Below are 24,380 nucleotides of genomic sequence, written 5' to 3'. Positions count from 1 at the left end.
TTTCAATTTTATTCACATCCAGTTAGCAAGAAGTACCTCTTCGTTAAGTTCACCCTGTTAAATCGGTATGATTAACATATAATTATCACACCGTTAGCATATTCTGCCACCCGTCACTTTGTGTTTGATAGGTCTACTAAACTGGTGGTAATCCTCATGTGCCAGTCTTCCATATGCACCAGCCATGACTGATCAACTATTGCAGGAGAAGAGGGCCCCCGGGGGCTTCAGTTTCTCCAAGGACAATTACACAACCTGATGCTCAGCACAGCTGGGGCATTGGCTAGCCAAGGTTGTTACTTTTTCCTTATCAATTTCGGCCTTCAGCATGGTAGATGAAATAGTTTCATGATCACATGCGGTCTTAAGATTGAGAACTGCATCTTTTGCCTGATGACAAACATACATGGGTGTTCTTTATATGGTTTGGAGTTCGGGTGATCAAGGGACCAGCCAGAGGAAGGGGGTTCGAAATATTTGGTGTCAATGGCAATTTTCCCTCCAACAAGACACTGCAAATCTAAATTGACCAGAGTATCATGCATCATGACAGGTTGTGACACTATCTCAGGCAACAAAGGCACATGGTCCAGCTTGGTCTCATGGCATGGACCATTTGGGCAACCACTCACTGCTGAGACAATTTCACAATCTGCATGCATCATCACTGGTTGTGACATTGTCCCAGACAATATAGATTACTTTAAAGGTTGGTGTAGACACCCATGGCTTGGGTGTCACTCCTGGCATATCCTGACAGGTCGTGACATTGTCCCAGGCAATACAAATATTTTGGCAGAGATTTCTTGCAAGGTCAAACATCTTGGCTGACCACTGAAATTATCAGGCCAATGGCCAAGCAATTAAAAAAAAATCTATTCATAACCAATTCAGGAGTGGATCATACATTTTTTGGGCATTCTACATCCAAAATTGCAAGGCAAAACTCGCAGTATTATTTAGGTAGTTTCTCTGGAGCACCAGCCAGTCAAAGAAATTATAGACTGTTATTTCCAACAGGGACGCAGAGACAATGCTGTCCTTGAAAAGCATTTGGCATGAGATGAGGCCTTATAATTTCATTTCTTTTGCAGCTCCAATCCTGCAATGTTATGCCATACACTTAACCAACCCAAATGACAATATCTAAAAACTACACATTAATAAAAGACACTGATTTTTAAATCACATCCAGGGGTGGACCTACAAAGTTGAAACAGGGATGATACAATCTCAAGTTAAGGCGAATTTCTGAGAACTTCTCACCTACATTTGCCAAGGACAAATGAAGCAACACGAATTTACAACAAATTTCACAATCTACAATAAGTGATCAGTGCTTTTTCTCATAACTTCAGACTAAGGTCAAAAGGCCCAATGAATGTGTAATGACCATAATGTCAGGGTTTGGGGCCGGTGTAGAAGTTTAAAATGTCCTAGAATAGAATGCCCGGGGAACAAAGGATTCTAATATGCGCTTCAATCTCTGAGCTATTGACGGTCAGGGTCTCTATATAGAACCATATTGCAGAATAGGATAGGGCCGGACACTTTTTCCAGGGGGGCATTTGTTACTGTTACACCGGGGTCTAAATTTGTTTGGTCCATTTTGCCTCAGTCTCGCTGGTCTACCACTGTCGTGGCTTTGCGGGTTATTGATGATTGGACCCCCAAATCCACGCCAGTGAACATATCAGTCTCGAAACTGTCCAGGAAAGTTTCCAGCAGAAACTGTTGTCATTCTTAACCAGTCCAGAAGACATTCCTTGTGCCATATAAAAAAATATCGAGAGACGGCCCCTGGCCCTGGCTACACGAGATCAAGGAAATTAGCACCAATATCGAACTTAGGTTTTTTTAATTCCGGGGACCAGGCGTAAAATCTGTCTTACTATAAGCTAGCGAAACGTGGAGAACCTTGAAGCCATCAACGCGCGAACTCCAGATTTTCCCCATCCTAAACCCCACATCCTAAGGAATTGCTCCTCTGACCCTGCACTCAAATGTTCTGATTGGGGGCACTTGTTTTTGCGCTTTTTTTCGGCCAATGCGGAGGAAATGTTATAAATGCCTCAGTTGTTTGTTACACTCCGGACGCAGTGGACCGAATTCGCGCTGTCGTCCGAGGACTATCAGGATGACGAAATGGACAGCATAGGAGTCTAGGCCGGAGATGTCTTATATCCTCAGGACTGTGTTTCTACTGTTGACTTATGGAGAAGAACCGGACGGGCTTGGAGAGAATTAATCAAGGACGAGCGCCATTCGTAGTAAACACAGTCAAATTTTTGAATGGACAAAGCTTAGGCCGGTCATGAAAGACATTGTCACAACCAACTATTCGTCCCGCTATTCGTTGATGAATGACGGCGAAAGACGCTCTCAAATTTTTTCGGAATATCCTGAATTCGGAAAGGTGACGGAGAAAAATTACCAGGGAAAGAAATTTGATTCAGGGTCCAAGTTATATAGGCCTAAAGGATTTTTTTAAATTGCCGCCGAAAGATCGCTCCGCCTGTTTGCCCCAGCCGCCTGATGATAATGACGTAATCACCAGATCGTCTGACCCACGTGCGGACTTTTCCACTTCGGCGGCATTTATGTTTCGAAACTTTTCCGTTTAATTCTCTGATTTCACCCCAATTTCGTGCATACAGACAACTTTTGGATGGTAAGTTCATAGATTAAGTATCTTAGCCCATCCATATTCCGATGTTTTTGCGTTTCTTGAGTTATCGGTGCAATGATAAAGGAATTTTGTGCGGTTGGCAAAAATTTTGATGGCGGCGTTCCGGCCGCTCGTGCGCGGCGATTATTTTCATAAAAGAACATACGATTCTTTGTTCTATGATACTCATCAAAGTGCCGGAGTCGGTTATTCTTGTTATGTATGTAATTCTGCATCTGTTAAACTGAATTATGTGATGATTTTTATCATTTTTGATGGTGGAAATCGTGTTGAAACTGACCAGTCCAGTGCGGTTTCGGCGTCCATTTTGTCTGCACTGCGAACATGTGTTTGGTGTGTGCATGAACAACATGCATTGACTGTGTGGATGGGTGACATTTGATTTTCGCGGGAACAGGGCCTAACAGGCAACAGGGGAGAATGGGGAAAAGAACTTATTCTAGATGGTGGGGGACTGCAGACACTGCAGAGAGCGTTTTTTTCTCTTCAGGTTTGAGATAAAAAGCTGTGTTCTGTACCTTGCCCTGTTCACAGGCAAGGTATGTTTTCCTTGGCACAAAAGTAAAAAATATACAAGCTAAGCAATTTACTGGAAGTGGTCAATGTCTTCCAATTTTCATGATATTTTGAAAGCTTTTGGTGATGATTTGATTTAAATTCCTTTTATGTTATGGTAAACTTAAGCTGCCTGTGAAAAGGGTCTTTTCAAAATGACCAAAATTTATTTTCGCATACGGTCTATTCTGCTGGTAACTGAACTGTTCTACTCTCCCCTGACTCCCTCACCCTAAAAGCCTGTGCCTGCCCCCAAAATGTTGGCCCAGGAAGGGGGCTGTGCCATAAATTGGTGAAAGCAGGGGCCAAATTCTCTCCCCTCCAGGGTCCGGACACCAGTAATGTTTTTTCATGCAAACTTTGGCCAATTGTCAAACTCGCAGAGAAAGATCTGCTCTTGCCCCCTACTCCCATAAAAGTTAGCCACAGGCTGGGAGGGGGAGGGGGAGGGGGAGCTAGCCATAATATATATATATATATATATGGACCTTTTATTGAATTTGTAAAGCATTGTGACCAAAAAGTTGGTCATTGCAAAGGATTTTCTCTAAAATTATGAAATTAATGACTCCGGATCAGAGACAGAACAATCAGAGCATGCTCCGCACAAAACAGTGAACTCTTCACTGTCTCCATTTTCCGCTTACACAGTAGACAGTTCACAGTTGGCCAGATGCTTTCGCCGTCTATTATTCGCTTCTTGAACTTACAATAAGTGGGCCCATACGTGAGACAAAAAGTTACCAGATTGTGACTCCTGGCTGTGAATGATAGGACCCTGACCCCTGATCACTGCCAAACTTTATATGTGAGACAAAAAGTTACCTGATTGTGACTTACAGCTGGGAATGATGGGACCCCGACCCATGACCACTGCCAAACTTTATATGTGAGACAAAAAGTTACCAGATTGTGACTCGTGGCTGTGAATGATAGGACCCCGACCCCTGATCACTGCCAAACTTTATATGTGAGACAAAAAGTTACCTGATTGTGACTCGTGGCTGGGAATGATGGGACCCCGACCCATGACCACTGCCAAACTTTATATGTGAGACAAAAAGTTACCAGATTGTGACTCGTGGCTGTGAATGATAGGACCCCGACCCATGATCACTGCCAAACTTCATACCCGAGACAAAAAGTTACCAGATTGTGACTCGTGGCTGGGAATGACAGGACCCCGACCCCTGATCACTACCAAACTTCATACGTGAGACAAAAAGTTACCAGATTGTGACTGGCGGCTGGGAATGATAGGACCCCGACCCATGATCACTGCCAAACTTCATACGTGAGACAAAAAGTTACCAGATTGTGACTCGTGGCTGGGAATGATAGGACCCAGACCCATGATCATTGCCAAAATTCATATTTGCAACAATAGACAACCTGCGTAAATAAAGTTCGGTCATTTTGAATAGACTCTTTTCACAGGCAATATATGTTTACCATGGAATAAAAGTACAAATATACAAGCTTGTTCAAGCTGTCCATGTCTTCCAATGTTCATGATATTTTGAATGCTTTTGGTGATGACTTGATTTAAAACATGACTTTTATGTCATGGTAAACTTGCGCTGCCTGTGAAAACTCCTTTTCAAAATGACCGAAATTGATTTTCGCAAGCTGTCTATTATTCGTGGGATACTTGATGATCCGGCTGGAACATCCCTCTATTCCATTGAACAGTTCATTCCTTCGGACCACAATTTTCTCAAAAAAACTTTCCTACCATGGAGAGATTTTTCAAACATTTGCATACAACTTTTCTTTGTCAGAGGGAAAGTGTCCTTGACATCTTGACTAGAACTCTGTGGCATCCACACAAGTGTTGAGGGGCTCAGAGTTGGTTGTTATTTTGTGACATTCACAATTTTTTCCTGCATCACAGGGATATTCGTCAAAAAGTGGGCCGTCCAAGGGGCTGGCCAGGATGATGCTGGCAAGCTGCGACAGCGTGTACAACTTTTGGGGGAGAAACTGGAGCCAAGCATATCCGGTATGGTATTGCATAGGTTTTCATTGACAACTCGGTGAACTTTGTGAACCCATATGTCATGAATGTCTTCACCCAAGTTTATGGGAAGATCATGCTCTTCATCCATTGTGGAACATAGGTCACAATGCATCTTCATTTCAAGTTTATGGAACATAAGGTCACAATCACATCTTTATTTCTTTTGGTCTTTTGTAGACTGCAAAAAATACCAATTTTTCTCCTTTCCCATGTGGTTCTTGGGACCCCGTTGTTACTGCTTCAGGGGCAGTCCTGGGGATGCTGCTCCCTCAATTCAAAAGACTTTCTTCAATACAGGTTCTCTAGTCTGAGCATAACCATGTACCAGTAATATGTTTCGGGAGTTGCAACCTTCACGGAATTTAGGTCTTCAAGGTTTTAGTTGACCATGAACCATGCAAGAAGGTCACAAACTAGAGAGAATTTATTTCGTCTCAGTCTGGGTCTGTTTGCTGTCGAAAATGACAAAAAATAGTTTGTGAATAAAAAAACCATAGCTTACACTTAATCTCATTGTGTTCTTAAAATGTCATGAAATTCAGCCAAGTTGTATATAATGAGAACTGTACTCCTTTTCCAGGCCGTGCTGTAGACCATGATCCGGTCCATGTATAGTTGACCAGAGGGACGCGTAATGACGTTACGGAGAGGGAGCCGCAAGATTGGGGCAAGAGACGGCGTGGTAACCAAGGACAGCACCAAAGGGAGATGTAAGAATGACAGAGTGAGGACAGTAGGTAAATCTACCACCATTCTGACGGCAGACTTATGCAAGGGTACGGCTGTCTTGGGAGTTCAGTTAGCAGACTTGATGCAAATGACCTGAGCAGAAGAATGAAGCTGGCAATGCTGGTCTGAGAGGTGTGCCGAAGAATCTCCCTGGGATCAAGCCTGGGCATTATTGCGTAGTAGCCAGCAGTGTTAATCAGATGATGACAATACAATGTGTTTACAATTGGTCAACTTACCTCAGTATGTAAATAAGCCAATGAATGACAGAGACAAGGGGGAAGAAACTAGAGACTGAAGTCTTTACAAAATGGCTAGGTAGCTGGGCGTCTATCAGCTATGCTACCTTGATTAGATATTGAGAAGATGTACGCTTCAGCATGATTTCAAAGAATCTTGCATTCAGTAATGGTCTACGAATTACTTGCATGACAATTCTAAAGGCTTCAAGATCTTTTTCAGCCTGTTTCAAGTTCAGGGGCGTTGCTGTCACCGAGGTTGTCCAAGAGACACCCGATGCTACTGTTGAAAAAGACAAAGCGGTTTGTTTTGGCATGGCTAAGTATTGACTGACTAACTGTCAAAAAGTTGTGACTTATTTTTTGCCTGTTGTCTGAGAAACAGTAATGCCAGTCATTGGACATGTGACAGTGACAGCTTAATTGCCAACACAGGAACAAAAAATTGATGTCGAGCGAAGGACAACGCAAAGTTGGCACCATGTTGGATTTATGTACTGGCTGTACAAACTTCGCAAACGGCAAAATAAGCCAGTGACAGTGAGGACCAGTCTGTGACAGGATGCCTAATCACATATCTTCAAGGTAGCTGCCTCTGCTATAATGATAATGAAAGGATAAATGCCGGCAGGATGACTAAGTGACAGAAACTTTCATGTGTAATTGCCTTAAAGATTTATGATCATCCTAACAGTTTTAGCCTTCTGTTTCAGCATGGTTTTAAGATTGGAGGACAGGGATGTTACAGAGGTCTGGAAAAACTATTGCTAACTAGGATGCACTCGCATCTGGAACACCTGATGTGAAGGAAGGCTGGGGACGCACCAGGAAAGATATTTTTTCTTTCTGGCAATGTTGCCAGTGCCACAAAGAACAGAACTGAAGTTGCTTTCAGTTTAGATATATGAAGTTGAATTATCAGAGGCTGTTCAAGAGAGTCTGCAGTCTGCACGCTACAGTAAAAGGACGAAGCAGCTTGGTTTGACCTGGGGAAATATCCGCTGACTAGGTGCTAACATAAACACGAAAGAGGGCACTGTGTAAAGCATGCATTTTGAAATGATTCCTTTTGCCTGTGATCTGAGCCTGTGTGAGACAATGATGCAGATCATAGAACTCGATGAGACGGTGACAGCTGGTCGGGAAGAAGACTCGTCAATGCATGTTTAAAAAAACTCGGAAGAAATTTGGCTGCAGTCGAGACTTTCTTGCAGTGAAAGGCTTGAGGTGTTACAAATTCAAGCATTCCAATAGTTTATGCATGTTTAAAAAAACTCTGAAGAAATTTGGCTGCAGTCAAGACTTCCTTGCAGTGAAAGGCTTGAGGTGTTACAAATTCAAGCATTCCAATAGTTTGAGTTATTTTTCTGTCTGCATGGTTTCAAGGAAGATGAGATGGAGAGATACAACAGATATGGAGAAACATGTGTCTGTTACATAAAGATCTGTGGGTGTATCCTGAAGAGGGATTCAGTTGACTTTTGAAGGAGCAAATATTTGGGTAAGAAAATTGTTCTTCATATTCTGTCAACTAGTCGAAAGGCTGTCAAAAGCATTGAAGTTTCTTGCCCTTCATTCAGGCAAGAGAAGTATGCAGATTCATACAGCTTGAAGTAAAATTAATGTCTCTGAACCTGGCTGACATAGATTAAATCTTGATTCCTGCCCAAATAATGAACAAAAATCTGCTCAACATCAAATCACCTCTGACCTCGGACTCGGCTGATTATCTGGAGATGGTGTTGAGTATTTCATCACATTGATGCAACTACACCGCGCCATCTGTCGCCGGATCTTAGAACTTGCAATTGCCGTGTCTATTCAGATTCCACCTCAAAAAACCCGTGTTGAACACGGGTCTAAATTAGCCCCCGATTAGCCCCATCGAGCTCGATGGGGCTAATAGACACGGGGATTTGACACACGGGTCTATTTAGACACGACAATTCATAGGTGTAAGCGCAAAAGACACGGGGATTTGATAGGTGGAAGTACGACTTAAGTAACAAGTTGCTGACAACTATTCACAGAGTCTGAGCAAACGTTATGGTTGTCTGTATTGCACTTCAGACAAGTGATCTGCTTATGGCAGGTAATGGCACTTGTGTCCAAAACGGCTTCGTATTTGCATTGTGTCTTCATATTTGGCAGATGATTATCTTAAGGTGTGGAAAAGCCAGGGGACAGTTCCGCGTCATTGTTTATTTGGTTCAGAAAATTTTATTAATGAAAACTGTGGTCCTTTCCAGCTCCTCCACTTGATGACACAGACTGGAAAAGAGAAAAGCTTATCGTCCTCGTAATCAAGCCAAGATCAGTCCACATGCTGAGGGTTGCCACTCCAACACTACTGACAAGATTTCACTGTGGCCAGCTGACTGCAGCAAAATCTGACTGGAGAAAATGATGAAGGAATCTACAATGTCGTTGCAAGGACAAGCAATCTGAGAATACAAGGTTGGTGTGCAATGTGAATCTGTGCAGGATAGATGTACAGTAGTCTGCCTGCCGGATAACTTATCAGAAAGCAAGTATGTCCAGAATGACTAGAAAAATAAGAAAAAAAGTTTATAACAGATTTTAGTCATAACACTGGTCAAGTGCTGTCCTGTTGTGTTCCTTTAATAGAAATTTTTACATTCTAAATAGTTGTTAGTCAGTAGTGCTGGCAAGTTCCTGGTGGATAAGGTTCCAGAGTGAACTGCAATCACCGTACGATGTCCTTGTGCAGTTGACAACCCCTCTAAGTAAGCCAGAGGCCTTTCATGGAGCTCTTTCTAAAAACTCTGTCTTTGTAGAAGAAGTCATTAAAATCAAAAGAACTATTGTCTTATTTTCAGCACCTCAACAGGAAAACCACTAGTAATTGAAGCTGGTAGAGCGCCGTGACATCTCTCGTAAGCAAGCTGGCTTATGGACAAGGATCACATCAAACAAGTTCAAATGTCTGGAACACAATAGGGCCCCTTCCATTCTGACTGGAAAAGACATCTATCATCTATGGTTTGTGTATGATCAAATGTATCCACAGTTTCTTTGCTGGGATAAATGGAAAGCAGTGGAATTCAACGATGGTGCAACAGCCTTTCCTGTCTAGCCAAGGACCTAAATAGCTGATGACATCATTCCGTCATATATTGCAATGTCCACAATCATTTTATTGTCATCTTTTAGTGGCTGTTGTTAATTGAAAGTTTAAGAATGAATAATAGAGCGTATCTGATAAGACCGGCCATTTGGGATCAAAATCCCTGTCCCTGATCGAGAGAGGCTCAATCATCAATCGCGTGTAGACCACTTGGCTTTACAGCGTGCCTGGGTTAAACGTGGCCGTGCGAAACACCACAGTTAAATGAGTGCAAGAGGAGATCGTTGAAATCACTGGACAGAAAACTGTGCTGAACATCTTCTTCCATTACTCACATTCAGTCCTTATCATTATTACAGCTTTGGTTCACCAGTTCACTCAGATGATTCAGAACATGCAGGACATTGTGAACATTGAGAATATCAAGAAGAACTGAGTGGTGCCAAAAATACCTGAAGATTTACTTTTTCAGCATAGAATGACTTTGTAGGCCTAAAGGTTTAGAAGTTTAGAAGGTCTTTTCTGCCTCGCGGGCACATCTGCATACCAGTAATTATGTGCAGATTCATTTCTTGCTTTGAAGCAATATTGTGGCAATGTTCAGGTCTTTTCTGTTGTAAGATAAATCCTGTTTGTAATTTTATAAATTAGTTGCTCATTAAGGGCTTACAAAGGTTTTGATGCCTTGCTGGCATAACTGCATACCAGTAAATATGTGCAGATTCATTTCTTGCTTTGAAGCAATATTGTGGCAATGTTCAGGTTTTTTCTGCCTCGCGGGCAAATCTGCATACCAGTGATTATGTGCAGACTTGGCTCTTCCTGATATTGTAGGACTGGGTCCATTGAATGTAACAAAAATAATCGATGCCTTTTTACAAATGAAATGAAGAGTCTGCATTTTGGTGCAACTCCATATAACTCTCAGGTGATTTCGCTCTGAACTTGTGACACTCTGATCGGTCTGAAATAATCATTATCCCGCCCCTCTGGGAAAATTTTGCAGCCAGATTGCACCATTTCCTGTTACCGTCTGAGAGATGGCGATGTCAGGGGCGCATGACGGTGGTTAAACCTATTGCGAATGGGCAGCACAATTGGGTGTAGGATATTCGGCAACCATTGCACACTCCTGAATCTGCGGTGGGTTGGTACCCCACGCTATGTAAGGAGTAGGTTGACGGGTAAAACTTGGTCCACGTGAATGGGTCGTGCCTTAAAAATGATGAGAAGTTGCGAATTGACGCCCTGTGAAGTGTCCCTCGACCAGCTAGTGCCAATCCGGTCACTGTCTCCAGGTCACCATGCCTCGGTCAATGAGCGGGCGAAGCACCCAATGGCTCCGTCAGGAGTACATCGTCAACTTCAGCCCGTAGTCAAACCGGTACACGCACAAATATCTTAGTTGAGAGTGGGGGACATCAGTAAAGTGCTTCTCATCGGGGTAATACAGTACCACTGTATACAATGACCCCATTTTTTGTTGGATTCATTTCCACTGAGGAGTGGTCGATAATGAGAATTTCAGACCAGTCTGATTGTCACTAGTCCAGAGGGCAATTATCTAATAGTTATGTGGCTTTCCCTCAAACTGTATACTCTTTCATGTCAATTGTAAATTAGTGTTGCTTGGTAGTGTTCAGGGGACTTTTTGTCGAACAGGCACATCTGCATACCTGTAATTATGTGCAAACATCATTTTTGCTTTGAAGCAATATCGTTGCTACACTCCTAAAGCAGTGGCTGGCCTTAGGTCTTTTCTGCCTCGCAGGCAAATCTCAATACCAGTGATTATATGCATACTTAAGTTTTGCTTTGAAGCAATATCAGGTCTTGTCTGCCTCGCTGACAAATCTGCATACCAGTAGTTATGTGCAGACTTGGCTCTTTCTTTGGAGCAGTACAGTTGTAAGATAAATCCTGTTTGTAGTTGCTCATTAAGGGCTTACGAAGGTTTTGATGCCTTGCTGGCTTATCTGCATACCAGTAAATATGTGCAGATTCATTTCTTGCTTTGAAGCAAGCTGTTTACTCTTTCGTGTCATTTATAAATTCGTATTGCTCATTTTACCTTGCATCTCATGGCAGAAAGAACCACTCCCTGCTGTTTGTCTTTGACTAAAGATCATAATCACTCGAGGTATTTCTAGGCCTACAACCCGTCATTGTTGTAAATTTCAATTAAGAATAAAATTGTAAATGCAAGTGTCATTTTGTTTGCTTTAGTGTTTATGGAGTTGTATTGTTAGATTGGAGCTGCAGAAGAAACTAAGTAAATAAGCAGAAGAAACATTTGGTAAGGATTGATAGTACTGCTCTAAAAAGCTGCATTTTTCAGAATCGATTAATGAGATGTCCTTGTATACCTGAAGATTATGCGCAAGTGTCTTTAAATTTCACCTAGGGTTGCACGATGGGGACAATGTCACAACCTATAATGGACACTAATGAATCTGATTCAGATTTGTCTTGGGGTGTGATGTGAAGATTTGCACAGAGTGTAAAATACTGTGGTATATGCCATGGGGACAATGTCACAACCGGTGATTAAGGCCTAGCCAAAGGTTTAATCTTAACCCCCCCCCCCCCCCCCCCCCGGAATGCACATACTTAAAAAGTAGCCCTCTCTGTTCACCATGCCGCAAATGGGTTGATAGGGACAATGTCACAACCTGAGGTTAGCCCATGCTCAAGCTGGTGTTGGGTAGGTTGTGACATCGTCTTTTGGAGGGAAGTGAAGCCCTCAGTCCCCTCTAATACAGTAGAAGAGCTGGTAAATCCATTTGCTTGGAGTGCTTAATTCTAATTATTAGCTACAGATGCCCCATACAGTAGAACTGCTCTATCAAGGACACCCTCGGGACTGACAAGTGCTTTCCTAGACATGTCCTAATTAGAGAGGTGAAATCTGATGGGAACTACAACTTTGGGACTGAAGCTAGTATTCTTAATAGAGAGGTGTTTGCTGAGGTAGGTTCCACTGTCAAAAAGTCTACCACAATTGCTTAGAGGTAGGCCTAGGTTCCAGTCCATCATCACAAATTACCGTCATCAAAAGTTTTAACATCTTTGTCCAAGACTTGAAGAAAATGAATAAAAATGGTAGATCTGTTGAGGTTATTTGCCAGACTAGTACATGCAAATTCAGGTAAAGGGCCCCATCCGGCCTATGTCCTATGACATTGGCAACACCAAAAAAATCTCTTCATGCAAAAGGCCTAAAAACATGCCCAATTTCAACAGGAAAGGGACTTAGGCGACAGTGGTGCTATCTAGCGGTAGAAAGTGGAACTGAGAGTTTTGGACGAAGATTTCAGTTCAATTTTCTGCCGCGAGACAGCGACAGCGCTACTGTCGCCTAAGCCAATTTCATACTGTGGGGTCCTGCAATTTGTAATTGATCAATTTTCATGCCTTTGGAAGGTAATCAGTATCAAAACTATAGGAATTTGATAGAGATAATGACTGCTTTAGTTGTCAAAACAGGTTCAGCACAGCCACAAGCCATCTTCCCACATAAACGACATTAGATATGATTCTCTGATGGGATCAACGACGGTGGACGAGTTTCACCAGTGGCAGGGGCTTGTTCGGTCCAGTAAATACAGGGCCTGTGAAGACTTGCCTAGCTGTGAGAGAGCCGGGTCCCAAGCCTCATTGGACATTCGTCACCAAAGCAGTTTTGGGATAAAATATCATTGGCCCGGTCTCAACAGAAATCAATCGGGGGTTTCAAGGAGCAACTGGAAGACGCTCACTTGAACTTGACCAGTAGGGGAACCAAGCAGTGACTTCGCCGGGGGCGAACCCACTACCTCTTGATCATGAGGCAGACTCTTTCACTCTCTGCCCCCATATCTCTGTCTCAACAATGGAATACCCTAGCGACAGCGATAGTTTTGCCAATACCCTATTGTTTAACAAAAAGATACCAGTCCAGAGACAAGCAGGATTTAATCAGGACATACCTTGATAGCTGTTCTAACACTGGCCAAGTCCGTCAGGAACGTGTCATAGCCGTAGATGGATTTCAATTCGTAATACGTCACAGCGTCATTTCCTGACATTGTCAGCAGAGCTAAAAATATCAACACAAGACACAGATTTTCAAACAAAAATATATTATTTTACTGTAGGTAATTACAGCAGCTGTAGTGGATGTGAAGACAATAACCAAAATGCTTGCATTATGCAAAGGAGCATTTCCAGTCAAGTTTGAAGATGTTGTTACATTAAACATTTCCTCCATCAGAATGCCTCAAGAACCGTCAGTCTCTTATACCAGAAAGTGAAAACATTAACCTAGCTCTTGAAGATGAAGGCTGTGAAATGCTTCACAGCCTTGACCAATGACTCAGGTATTTATGTCACATATCAACTATTTGCCAAAAAAAAAATCACATTTATTTTGATAAGTACACATAGGGACAATTTACAATTTAGAACCAGCACTAAAATGCACATCAGATATTCTGTTGTTGGACCATTTCGTCAAACTTTGGGGACTATTTTTAAATTCTGAGTACTTCAAAATGACCTTAACTAAAATGAATGAGTCCCACTGCACTGAATAACACAGCACTGTATTATTTAAGTGCCAACCATCAGAATAAAAAAATAACTGCTCTGGAATTTAATCTGATTCAGAATGGTATGCACTGTATGGACTTTCCAATATTGATACATATCATATGATTTATTACGATGGGAAAATGTTTATTAAACACGGAGGTCGTATAAAGGTACAGGTGGGCAATTTTTTTCAAATTGATATTTCACAAGCGAGATACTAGGTCAATATTGGAGTTGTTCAAATCCTGGTTCCGATTCCAATGGCAGCACCAAAGTCTTTCCCGCAAATATCAAAGTGCAAAACAATGTTAAACTTCTTTAAATTTGGATATTAGTTATCAAATATCAATTGCCCAACTTGGTCATCTCACTTCAAAGTTTTGGAGAAGAATCGAGAAATTTTTTAAAACTATAAATCGAAAACTTATGGAGCCTTATCAAAACAAAAAACAAAGAGAAACATGGAATTTGTATTAGAAGTCATGTGAAAGTCCCAAACTTATCTATGACAGCATATTTTTCCATGCCCGAAGTTCAAAATATCATTTGGCATCAGTCCCACTTGATCAAAGGCATATATTTGTTCTAATTTTTTATGAAACACTTGTCAAATGTCACCACTGAGGTACTTGTAAACAACAATAATGAGGCAAAAGTAAACACTCCAGTAAGCAGGAAATTTCCACTAAAAAGTTCTAAACGGAAAATACAAGTGAACTTTTTTTCATCGACGCAAATCAAGTTCAAGGAGACTTGAAGGTGAACTTGAAGATGCTTGAGAAATATTGGGTCATCAAAATAAAAGGAGATATATCCTTTCATGGTCTTATCCTGCATGAAAATTTGTCAACATTAAATTTGTTGACATTGTTAGTCTGATGCTTCTCAGTTTTCACCAAAACCTGCATCCTTTGTAGAGAAATTTGGGTTCCTTTGAGCTGTTTGACGACAGACTTCATCAAGATGTACATTAGGTAGGCACCAATGTAACTTTTTTTAAATTAAATACCGACGGGAGACATGAATTACAGTACAGTGGCCAGTGTGATAAGAAGATCTAAAACCTTTAGAAAGGGACTCAACAAACTTGTTCATCGTGACTTATTTTCAAAACGTTCTCAAGTCATTTTCTTATTTTCTTTCAATTGCACAGGAAAGTAGACTTTATTGCCGCGACAGAGACTGACGGTTGGTGAAAAAAAGACACTTGCAACACACACAGAGACTCTTATTCCCTGCTTGAGGCATGAGATGGTGGAGGACTTTCCTTTCTAATCGAAAACAAGTCATAACAATTTGAAGATGTTTAGATCTCGTATAGACATTTTGAAACAATTACAAAAGACACACAGTCCACATCAGTTATACATCACCAACTGCAACCTTATACTTTTTGCGGGATACAATTGCAAACACTTTTTAACAAACTTTAGACTGGAAATGCCCCAAGATGTTCCTATGTGCAAAATAATTTTTTTCCAGACAGTTTTCTCTTCACATTTAACTTTTTTTTCTAAGTTTGAGAAACAGATGTTTTATGTATAGCACAACCTATATATAGTAACACGTGGCACACTTTCGATAAATGTGAGATGGCAACAGATGACCAATGACCAGTATGCAAGACAATTTAAATTTATGACAAGCACAGAAACGGAAGGGGTCGACTTGAAGACGTCCACAAACTTTCCAAACAAAAAAATTACCTTCGTGATTGTATCAATAATACCAAGCAGTAACACATCCACTTTATTTATTGCGAAATAAGTTTTCTAGAAAATCGTATTTATATATGAATATGTCACGGAACATGAAAAATGGAAATCGAAAGATAACCTAGCCAGTAGGTTTTCAATACATATGCAAGTTGGATAATATGTTAAGGGCCTTTCCAGCTATGAAAAGGAATTCAGAAAGAGTAGAAGTTCCAATCTGTTTGACACACATCCCAGTTACATGTATCACTATCTCCTTGATTGGCGGTCCCATAGTGCATCTGCCAATGCATTGTAGTACTATGCATTAGAAAGCTACCTGGATGCGTCAGAGTTATTTGGATACCTGCAACACGCAATCTTCATGACTGCATGCGACAAAAATCGCTTGTTTGAAGTGATCATCGCCCGTGCCTGTGACAAGAACTAACTTCGACTTTAGAAGACAAAAAATATCCCTTCCGTAACTATGCACACATACCATCGGTCACTATTGATACAAAAACATGTACATCTTTTACAAAATAAAAATTTACAAGATAATGATGCTCTGTATGACAGAGTTTAAAACGGCAAAGCAATAACTCTATTATCACTTTTATAAGGTCAGTGGATAATAACCCTCTACCATTGCCTTTCCATACATCAATGAACTGGTCCAAGGACATCAGACTGGGTGCTGATGCAATGGAGGATTTGGGTAACAATGGCGGTGACTTCTGCAGCTCACACTTGGGTTACAAGTCGACTACCACTGACTTTATAAATGTGAATACGGAGTAAACAATTCACGCAGTCGGTCGTCGCTGCTCAAGCACCACTGCAGCTAGCGTTCTGGAAGCACATACAACTCTTATTGCTTTCAGCTGCAGCATGTAGGCAAACACCGAGCCTGCTGAAATACACAAGGGCCACAGTGGGAAGTTAAAGGCTTTGGATTTATAGTCTGATATCATCTTTAGATATTACACTTTTACCCCTTTGCTACCAAGGCCAGTCGCATACCAACAGCGTCATCTACGGATGTATGCTCTTTGTCTATGCCACAGCCCTTTTCAAATTTATCCTCTTCATACTTAGCACGAAGATGAATACCACTCAAAAAAATCCCTTAAAGATTTAGATTGGAATAACAACTGGGACTTAGCCCAGCATAAACAGACACGAAAATTTATTTTTTACCAAAGGTAGGTCAGAGACAGGAACTGTACAATACAGAGGGCAGCGTGCATGAGTTTACACATGCCAGCGTGCATGCGTTAAAGTCCCTTGCTTAAACTTAAACCCAACTTATGGCTCATCTCTCGTTCAGCAGGCAAGCTATACACCACAACTGAGAAGCAGCAACTGTGCCGACCTACACAAAGTGACAAAGAATCTATTTACAAGCAACACATCATCTTATATACGACCTTGCAGAAACGGTTAGAAAAATACCAACAAATAAATTACAATCCAACGTGAGAGCTATACACTGCTGTCACATTTTGGCATGGACGAAAGCTACATGTAGGGAGGAATACTTTGACGAGCTGTCGAAAACGAATTTAACTATTTCTGTTTCTTTAGGCCCAGTGACACTATAAAATGATTATTTGACCTAAATGTACCTATCATTGTTGCTGAAGACTTCAGGACCTAAGTCAAATTGAACCGTAAAACATGGACATTCTTCATCAATCCAGTATTTGTATTGTTGCTCAGAAGGCGTCCTATTTCACCTTACCTAGGAATGAACAAATGCCTTTTTTTATCTCTGGGATTCCACCATTCAGAATCAGACAGCCCACTGTACACAAAACAATTTGAGATAATGAACACACTTACAAATCAATTGTTGGCAGCTTTATCTCAAATCCGGTTCTTTTCATTTCAAAATTGGTTTCTTAGAACAAGGAAGCTTTTCAACTGAGCCTTCCGATTGGGCAAAACTTGATATTATGGGGCAATTTTTCTGACCAAACTTATTAAACTTGGTAGTTATTTGATCAACAAAAATATGATAAGAACTTCAGATAAGGATCAATGCAATCACAAGTGTCACCAGGCTCAAAGAAGTAAACAGTTCTCAAACTCATTTAACTTTTAAAATTTGATTTAATCTAGTTTGTTTGATGATTTTGGAGTGTAACGGTATTCAATCTTTCAAAGACAGCAGATAAGATTCAGCGGAAGATCCCAATTTTGACCTCCCTTTCTTGACGCATGTTATACGATTAGACGTTTTCCATAACGATGGATTAACAGACATGAGGAAAGACATTACGTTGCAATCAGAAGTTGGTTGCCAATTCCATGAATTCAGACGCGCCTAACTCGCATAGGCATCATCAAATCTCTGCGGAGACAAAAAAATTCTGGATCAGTTGGAGACTAGCTACCACTGAATCATAACTGACTTTTAAACATCGAGTCAAGGAATACTGACCTATGATCTTTACAGAGAATGTGGCTGATGCACTAAAACACAGACAGCTATGCTCCTCAACTCAACATATTACAGAGAGGCACTATAAACTATTATACCAGGCACCAAAGATTATATCTTATATATAATTCGTGCATAACACAGTTCTATTAGCATCAGTAACAGTAGCTCTGTACCAGAGGGTGGTACCAGTTTCACTTAAAAATAATGTATCAACACTGCTTCAACATTCTGTAATAAATCATACGCAAAAGACTTTGTCAAAAAAAACAAAAATACAAAACTTACTGGCATATTATAACGCTTACAATAGCCATTCCATACAAAATTGCTGCAGACTAAACCAAAACTATGATAATTTGGCTTCTTACATGCATTCACAAAACACCGTACAAATGTTGGCATTGGCAAGACGGATCTTTAAAAGACATGCGTAGGCTTTGTTTCGTCTGAAGTCTACCGGAGAAATGTGTACAACATGGACTCCTGGAAACTTGAGATGCAACACATTCTCGGCTTGGCACTCTGTGGTCTGGCGGTTAGACCAAACAGCAAGTTAACATGATGGTAGATGACAGTGCATCACCATATAGAGCACTGTATGCATAAGATATGGTGCAGTGTGCATCAACTACACGCATGACACTGCATGCATAAGATATGGTGCAGTGTGCATCAGCTGCATGCATGACACTGTGCATCAGATATGGCACAATGTGCATCAGATATGTGCACAATGTGCATTGATGTACAGATGACACACTCTCGAACTTGAATCATTTTAAATACTGTAAGCACAGTTAACGCTTGACATGACCTATTTGATGAACTGAGCCAAATACTTTGGAACTACCATCAGACCACACACGCATTTGGTTTTATTTCTACTAGTCTCATCCAAAAGCCAAAACAGGCCCCAGAATTTTGTTCGACCCTCTTCAATTCACACAAATCTCATTTCTGCATCGTTATCTGAGAATCAAGTCCCAATTCTGATTAAAGTCTAAAGTCTTGGGTGCGACGTATTCATTATCGACAACCTGACGCCAGCGCAAATGTGACTTTGACACATTGTGCAACTGGGAAATTTCACAGACTTTCCAGCTCGTGATACTTCTAATCATATCAAAAGTGGATATTTCCACTTTCGTTTTCCCAAAGAAATTATCAATAATTTGATATTATAAAGCATCTCATTCTGAGCCTGTCTTGACCTTTTTCCACCAGATAATCTCATAGCAAAGTTGCGATGTCTTAAAAAGTAGCTCAAATAACAGCGACAAATCAGATGGTGGCCTACACACGTGAGCAACATCTAGTCAGACATGGAAAGCCTTTGGCCTCGAACGTTAAGCACAAGTTATGTGTACAATCGAATGTATTATTCATACTATCAAGATAGTACTGTAGTTATCAAAAGCGACACTAGAAAACAGTGAAATCAACAAGTTGTGTTTAGGCCAGAAAAACCTGCTGGCCATCCTGTACCATTTGAATGACCTCGACCACAATCTTAAAATAGTGGCAATATACTGCCTTACTCGTCCTGAACACGAGTTATCCAACAGTTCGAGGCACATACCACAAAGGAAATAATTGATGCCGACACCCATGCATGATTCGAAGGCGAGTTTACACTTTCATGGATAGCGCATCAAAGATTTCCTAGTTTGGGTCATTTCAAATGGCAAGAGTACTTGTTTGGTTCTGGCTTGCGGTGAAAAAACATACTTACATCTTTTTAGGAAGAAACATTCATACATTTACATCTTGGAAGTGTCAAGTTACAGAGAAGCAGCGGATGGACCGAAAGCCTGAAGATATGTCTCTCGTAGCGAAATGCAAACAGGACGAAAATATATGTGGCTAAAGGAACTAGACATAGTTTGAAAATTCATCAGAAAATCATCTTTTTCTCCAACCATTGTTGAAGAAAGACATGAGAATTCTGTGAAATTTCCAACTATTTTCTCACTGCAGTCTTCTTCATAGCACCCCAGCAGGCCTAGTTCAAGAAAGTTTCCAAGGAAATATACAGAGGAGTTGAGAATGAGAGATCTTCGGGATGCATGGCACTGTTGTATATTCAGATAACGAAATTGAGATATCAGTTTAAAGTTTGATCGTGCGCTCAAATGTTCGAAGCTTGTGTAAATCAGCGACTCAAATGCCGGGAAAGAAGTAGAATGGACCGAAATAACTCTCTTAATTCAGAAATTGTCATGATTTTGAAGGGTAAAATCAAGACTCTGCACCAAATACAAAAGACTATCAATATATAAAGATGTCTGACCCTTTTACAAAACCTCTTGTATCCTTACGGAAAATTAATTGTTTCCCAGGATTATACTGGTTTCATTCTATGCTTCCTCAGTGTACATTTCCTTGTAAATGCAATTTACTTTTACGACATACCAAAACGATACCAGAGCAATGTCCAACCATTCTGTTTTCCTTTCAATTCGAGTTCAGTGTCCAGTGGTGTCGTCAATATCAAATCCATCCCCATCGAAACTTATCCAATGCCTTTAAAACAGGCTATGCATTAATCAATAAAACTTTCACACACCGGTAATGCATTCTCTCAGGGACAAGTTTTTCAAAACAAATATCAACTTTGTCGAAGTTAATTAACGTCCGATTTCTTGTTTGTTTTGGAAAACCACACCCAACCTCAATGAGGTACTGGCATGAAGGTGGCCATCTTGTTTTGACACAAGATTTTCACAAAAATCTAGCAACAAAACAAAACGGCTATGATCCTGAACTTAGTTATCATGCCTAGCAATTCATAAATGTTGAAGAAGTCTGCCAAGGAGAACCTTGGCACTTCAAAGCCAGCGCCCTGCCAAATGGTAAGCACCAGTACCTCACGTCCATTAAAATACCCTGCTTAACACAATCGATCACCGGCTCAATTATCCACAGCAACCGGGTTTCCAACTCCAGATTATACTTAGGTATGAAGTTGTGCGACTGAACATTTTCAAATTGCCAACAGTAGACATCAAATCTGATGCCAAAATTCCATTCCTACGTTCACTCCAGGCTTTTAGCATCCTTACAGTTTTGCTAAACGCACCTACATGTACATGTACATTATGTATTACAACAATTCGACAAGATAATTCACTATTTTTATTAAATGCGTGGAACTATCACTCATTTTATTGGGTGCATAGAGTGACAACTACATAGAAACAATGGTATACTGTATATGAACATACTGGTATGGAAGGTCTAACCGAGCCTGATAAACAGATCACAAACTGCATGGAAATCTTAACCCAAATATGCCAAGGCATGCAAAGGTACAGAAAACCAAAATCTGCAAAAATGGGTTTCAAAGGTACAGAAAACCAAAATCTGCAAAAATGGGTTTCAAAGGTACAGAAAACCAAAATCTGCAAAAATGGGTTTCAAAGGTACAGAAACCAAAATCTGCAAAAATGGGTTTCACTGCAAAGAGATGGTAAATCGGATGACGGACACCATGATCTCCCCACAGGTGAGCTATAAACCCACAAGCCTCCCGCCGTGTATGGTCACAAAACCCACCGCTGTCAAGATCCAGCATTTATAGTCATGTCCTGTGCATACAAGGGAAAGATTTCCACCAGTGTATAGCATCACGTTTTTGATATGCAAAATACCACGTTTCAGATAGGTACCAAGACTCATCTCCTCAACTGCTGATCACAGAATCATTTCAATATATCGGGAAATTCGACGGGACATATACCTTATTTAGTAATATTTTACTCTACCATATTCAAGCGATTCTACATATATTTACTGAGTGATATAAATAGTATACGTGGACACGAGCTTAAATTACTAGACTATTTACATTGGTACACATGAAGTTTTGACACCCATTATTACAATGTGCAGATAGTTGTTTTTTATATCTAGGCAAAAGCAGGAGTGAATTTGAACTGATCAAACAGAACAAATGTATCATACTAAAAAATTATCATAAGATTATGATCAATAATGATATGGCATTGAATGAAAATTAAACCATGACATGTAGTTGTAAACATGTACGTTGCACACTTTGCAAGAATCAGTTTTGGATTTTGAAAGACAATTTCACATTAAAAAAGAAGTTACAGCTAACATCCTGTTCAATATTTTGGCAAACTGAATATTCTTTTCAAATTCGAGAATCATATCTTGTATTGCAAGTTCCTTCTATTGTTACACAAATGGCACAGGATGGTAAAATGAAATGCAGTCAAATCACTATAAACTAAGAAGTGTTTTAAGGGAACTCAGATAGAATTGGGTGTAAGAAAATTTATTTGAGAAACAGACGTTTAATAGTTGGAGGGACTGTGCGCAGGATACAAGCTATTTAATAACAGATTAGCAGTTGAGGAGGCAGCCTACATCATATGACTTAAGAACAGGAGCTGTCACCATCATCAAAAAACACAGGATGTAAAAAGTTATGAAAGTGACAACCAATGTCAGCATCACTTCTCACATTTCAAATACATCATTTCACCAAGTTGCCAATGAAAATGCCAACAGGACCCCCAGGTCCTACACGAAGAATTGAGTTCTTGTACAACACTCCAGTTCTTAAAGGATGATACGTTTATCAAAAATGGAATATTTCACAATAAAGTTTGGTACACCAAGCTTTAGAATATCTCAAGCAAACCTCACCATGATCAGATCACAAGTGACTAATGTCTTTCAATACTTCAGAAGTTCTGAAATTGTTTTGTTTCCGAAGGAAAAAGGAAAAGGTCAGTTCAGTTTCAGGACTTTAGAAGACAAAAAACTGGCGTAAATCTATTCTTAGAAGGAGTTTATACCAAAAAAAACAAAGAATACTGTCAATTCTCGCAGATGTTTTTACTTTTGCAAATTCCGCATACAACAGACTATTGCAACAATTAAAATACTTTTTGACTTGGGCTGAAACTGAAGGAAATTTTGTAATCCGCCAAATAAGAAATTGTAAAAATTGTATTTTTTTCTGATTTTTTTGCAAATTGCGAAAGTAAAAAAGGCGGACATGTTTTCCAGTTTCCCGCACTTGTACATGTTATAGTTTGATAAAACTGTTGCTGAAAAAGATATTTCTTTTGTCAAAAAAAAACAAACTTATATATAGATCCCATTATAAACATTTTTAGGGCAACAGATCGGGTATCAGTCTGACCTAAATGGCTCAAGTATGAAGCCAAGTTCTTTGTATTGGTGAACCAGTTCCAACTGCCAAACTACTGCATTGAATCTCGTACAATGTTTTCATCGAAAAGGGTAAAAAACTTTCATGTGCATTCAAAGGCCCTTTTGGGCGAGAAAATCACAAAGTTTTTTAAATATGAAAGAATAACGGGCGCCATTTGTTGACAAGTTGGCATCAAAGGTACAAAAGGCCTCTGCAAAGAGTTTTTTCACCAGTTTAGCACAGAACGTGGCAGTTCTGTTTCGATCCAATAATTCTCTCAATCAAAATCGACTCCGAAGTTCCAAACTCGTGTTTCAAACTGACAATCCTTACAACCAATCCAAAGTCCGCCATTCCAAAATCGTTCAATCTGCAAACATCTCACTGGGTGTAAATATCACATCTTGCGACCAATCAGAATGGCCAATATGGACTTGGGCAGACGTCGTGTCGTAACGCTTGGTAACTTAGTCCACGTCATCGGCGACGTCCACTTGTGTTTTAGAAGAAATAGCTGAATAGTTCTTCTTCAATTAGTATCACAGGAAACACAAAAGTCCATATTATCTACGCCTGACACGCAGAAGCACCATTGAAAACAAGCGCGGGACGCCACCTCTCAAGAAGTGGTAAACATCACCGCCAAAGTTTTCTGACTTAGCTGGAATTTTCTAGAGCAAGGAAAACCAGTGTTACACTTGGAAGCCCTCAGGTCATATAGCGTGTGATTGCTCGTAGTGCGTACAACAGCTCTGCTTGTAACCTTGCCTCGAGAAGCATCAGATTCACATGGACCTGGAAAAGAAGTTTACTTTTAAAGACGTCATAACAGATAAACTCAAAAGAATTTCTACTAATTTCCAAGCAAGCCTTATTTTTGAGTCTGTAAACCACAGGCACGAATTCTTCTACCTTGGGTTAAGAGGAGCAAAAAGTGACTTGGTACGTTTCTCTGACACTATCATCAGACAAACTGTTTATAAAAAAAAACAAACTGCCTGTATTATATAGAGAAAATGCTTAGCAAAGTCAATAGATGATGATATGGAACAATGCAGTATGCAGTCAGGCTTAAATACCCAGGAGGCTACTTTCTTTCTGTCAAGGAAATGATAGTGCTTAATCATGTTGAGGGCACTTTTTCCGAGAGACGT

At 40.4% G+C, this 24,380-nt stretch overlaps 1 protein-coding gene and 1 long non-coding RNA gene across 4 annotated transcripts in view; one reads left to right on the top strand and one right to left on the bottom strand.

The window, feature by feature from the left end:
- Window positions 1–2,592: 2,592 nt before the first annotated feature.
- LOC135488345 (uncharacterized) lies at window positions 2,593–10,181 on the top strand. Of its 2 annotated transcripts, XR_010446958.1 has the most exons (7): window positions 2,593–2,671; window positions 5,139–5,246; window positions 5,845–5,997; window positions 6,456–7,733; window positions 8,482–8,689; window positions 9,073–9,235; window positions 9,680–10,181. It is a non-coding gene; the product is annotated as an uncharacterized LOC135488345 (long non-coding RNA). The 2 variants fall into 2 exon arrangements; XR_010446957.1 differs by having other exon boundaries at window positions 9,073–10,181.
- A 3,243-nt stretch (window positions 10,182–13,424) lies between these two features.
- LOC135488427 (sestrin-1-like) overlaps window positions 13,425–24,380 on the bottom strand; it is a 44,603-nt gene continuing 33,647 nt past the window's right edge. For both annotated transcript variants that reach the window (XM_064773034.1, XM_064773035.1), the window contains one exon: window positions 13,425–24,021. In XM_064773034.1, coding sequence (XP_064629104.1) covers window positions 23,935–24,021 — 87 coding nt within the window. In that variant the 3' untranslated portion in view covers window positions 13,425–23,934. The remainder of the gene's footprint in view (window positions 24,022–24,380) is intronic.

The sequence above is a fragment of the Lineus longissimus genome, chromosome 5 (genome assembly GCF_910592395.1).
Source record: "Lineus longissimus chromosome 5, tnLinLong1.2, whole genome shotgun sequence".
Taxonomy (NCBI): domain Eukaryota; kingdom Metazoa; phylum Nemertea; class Pilidiophora; order Heteronemertea; family Lineidae; genus Lineus; species Lineus longissimus.
The sequence above is the reverse complement of the archived record's forward strand: the minus strand, read 5'-3'. Positions and strand labels throughout refer to the sequence as shown.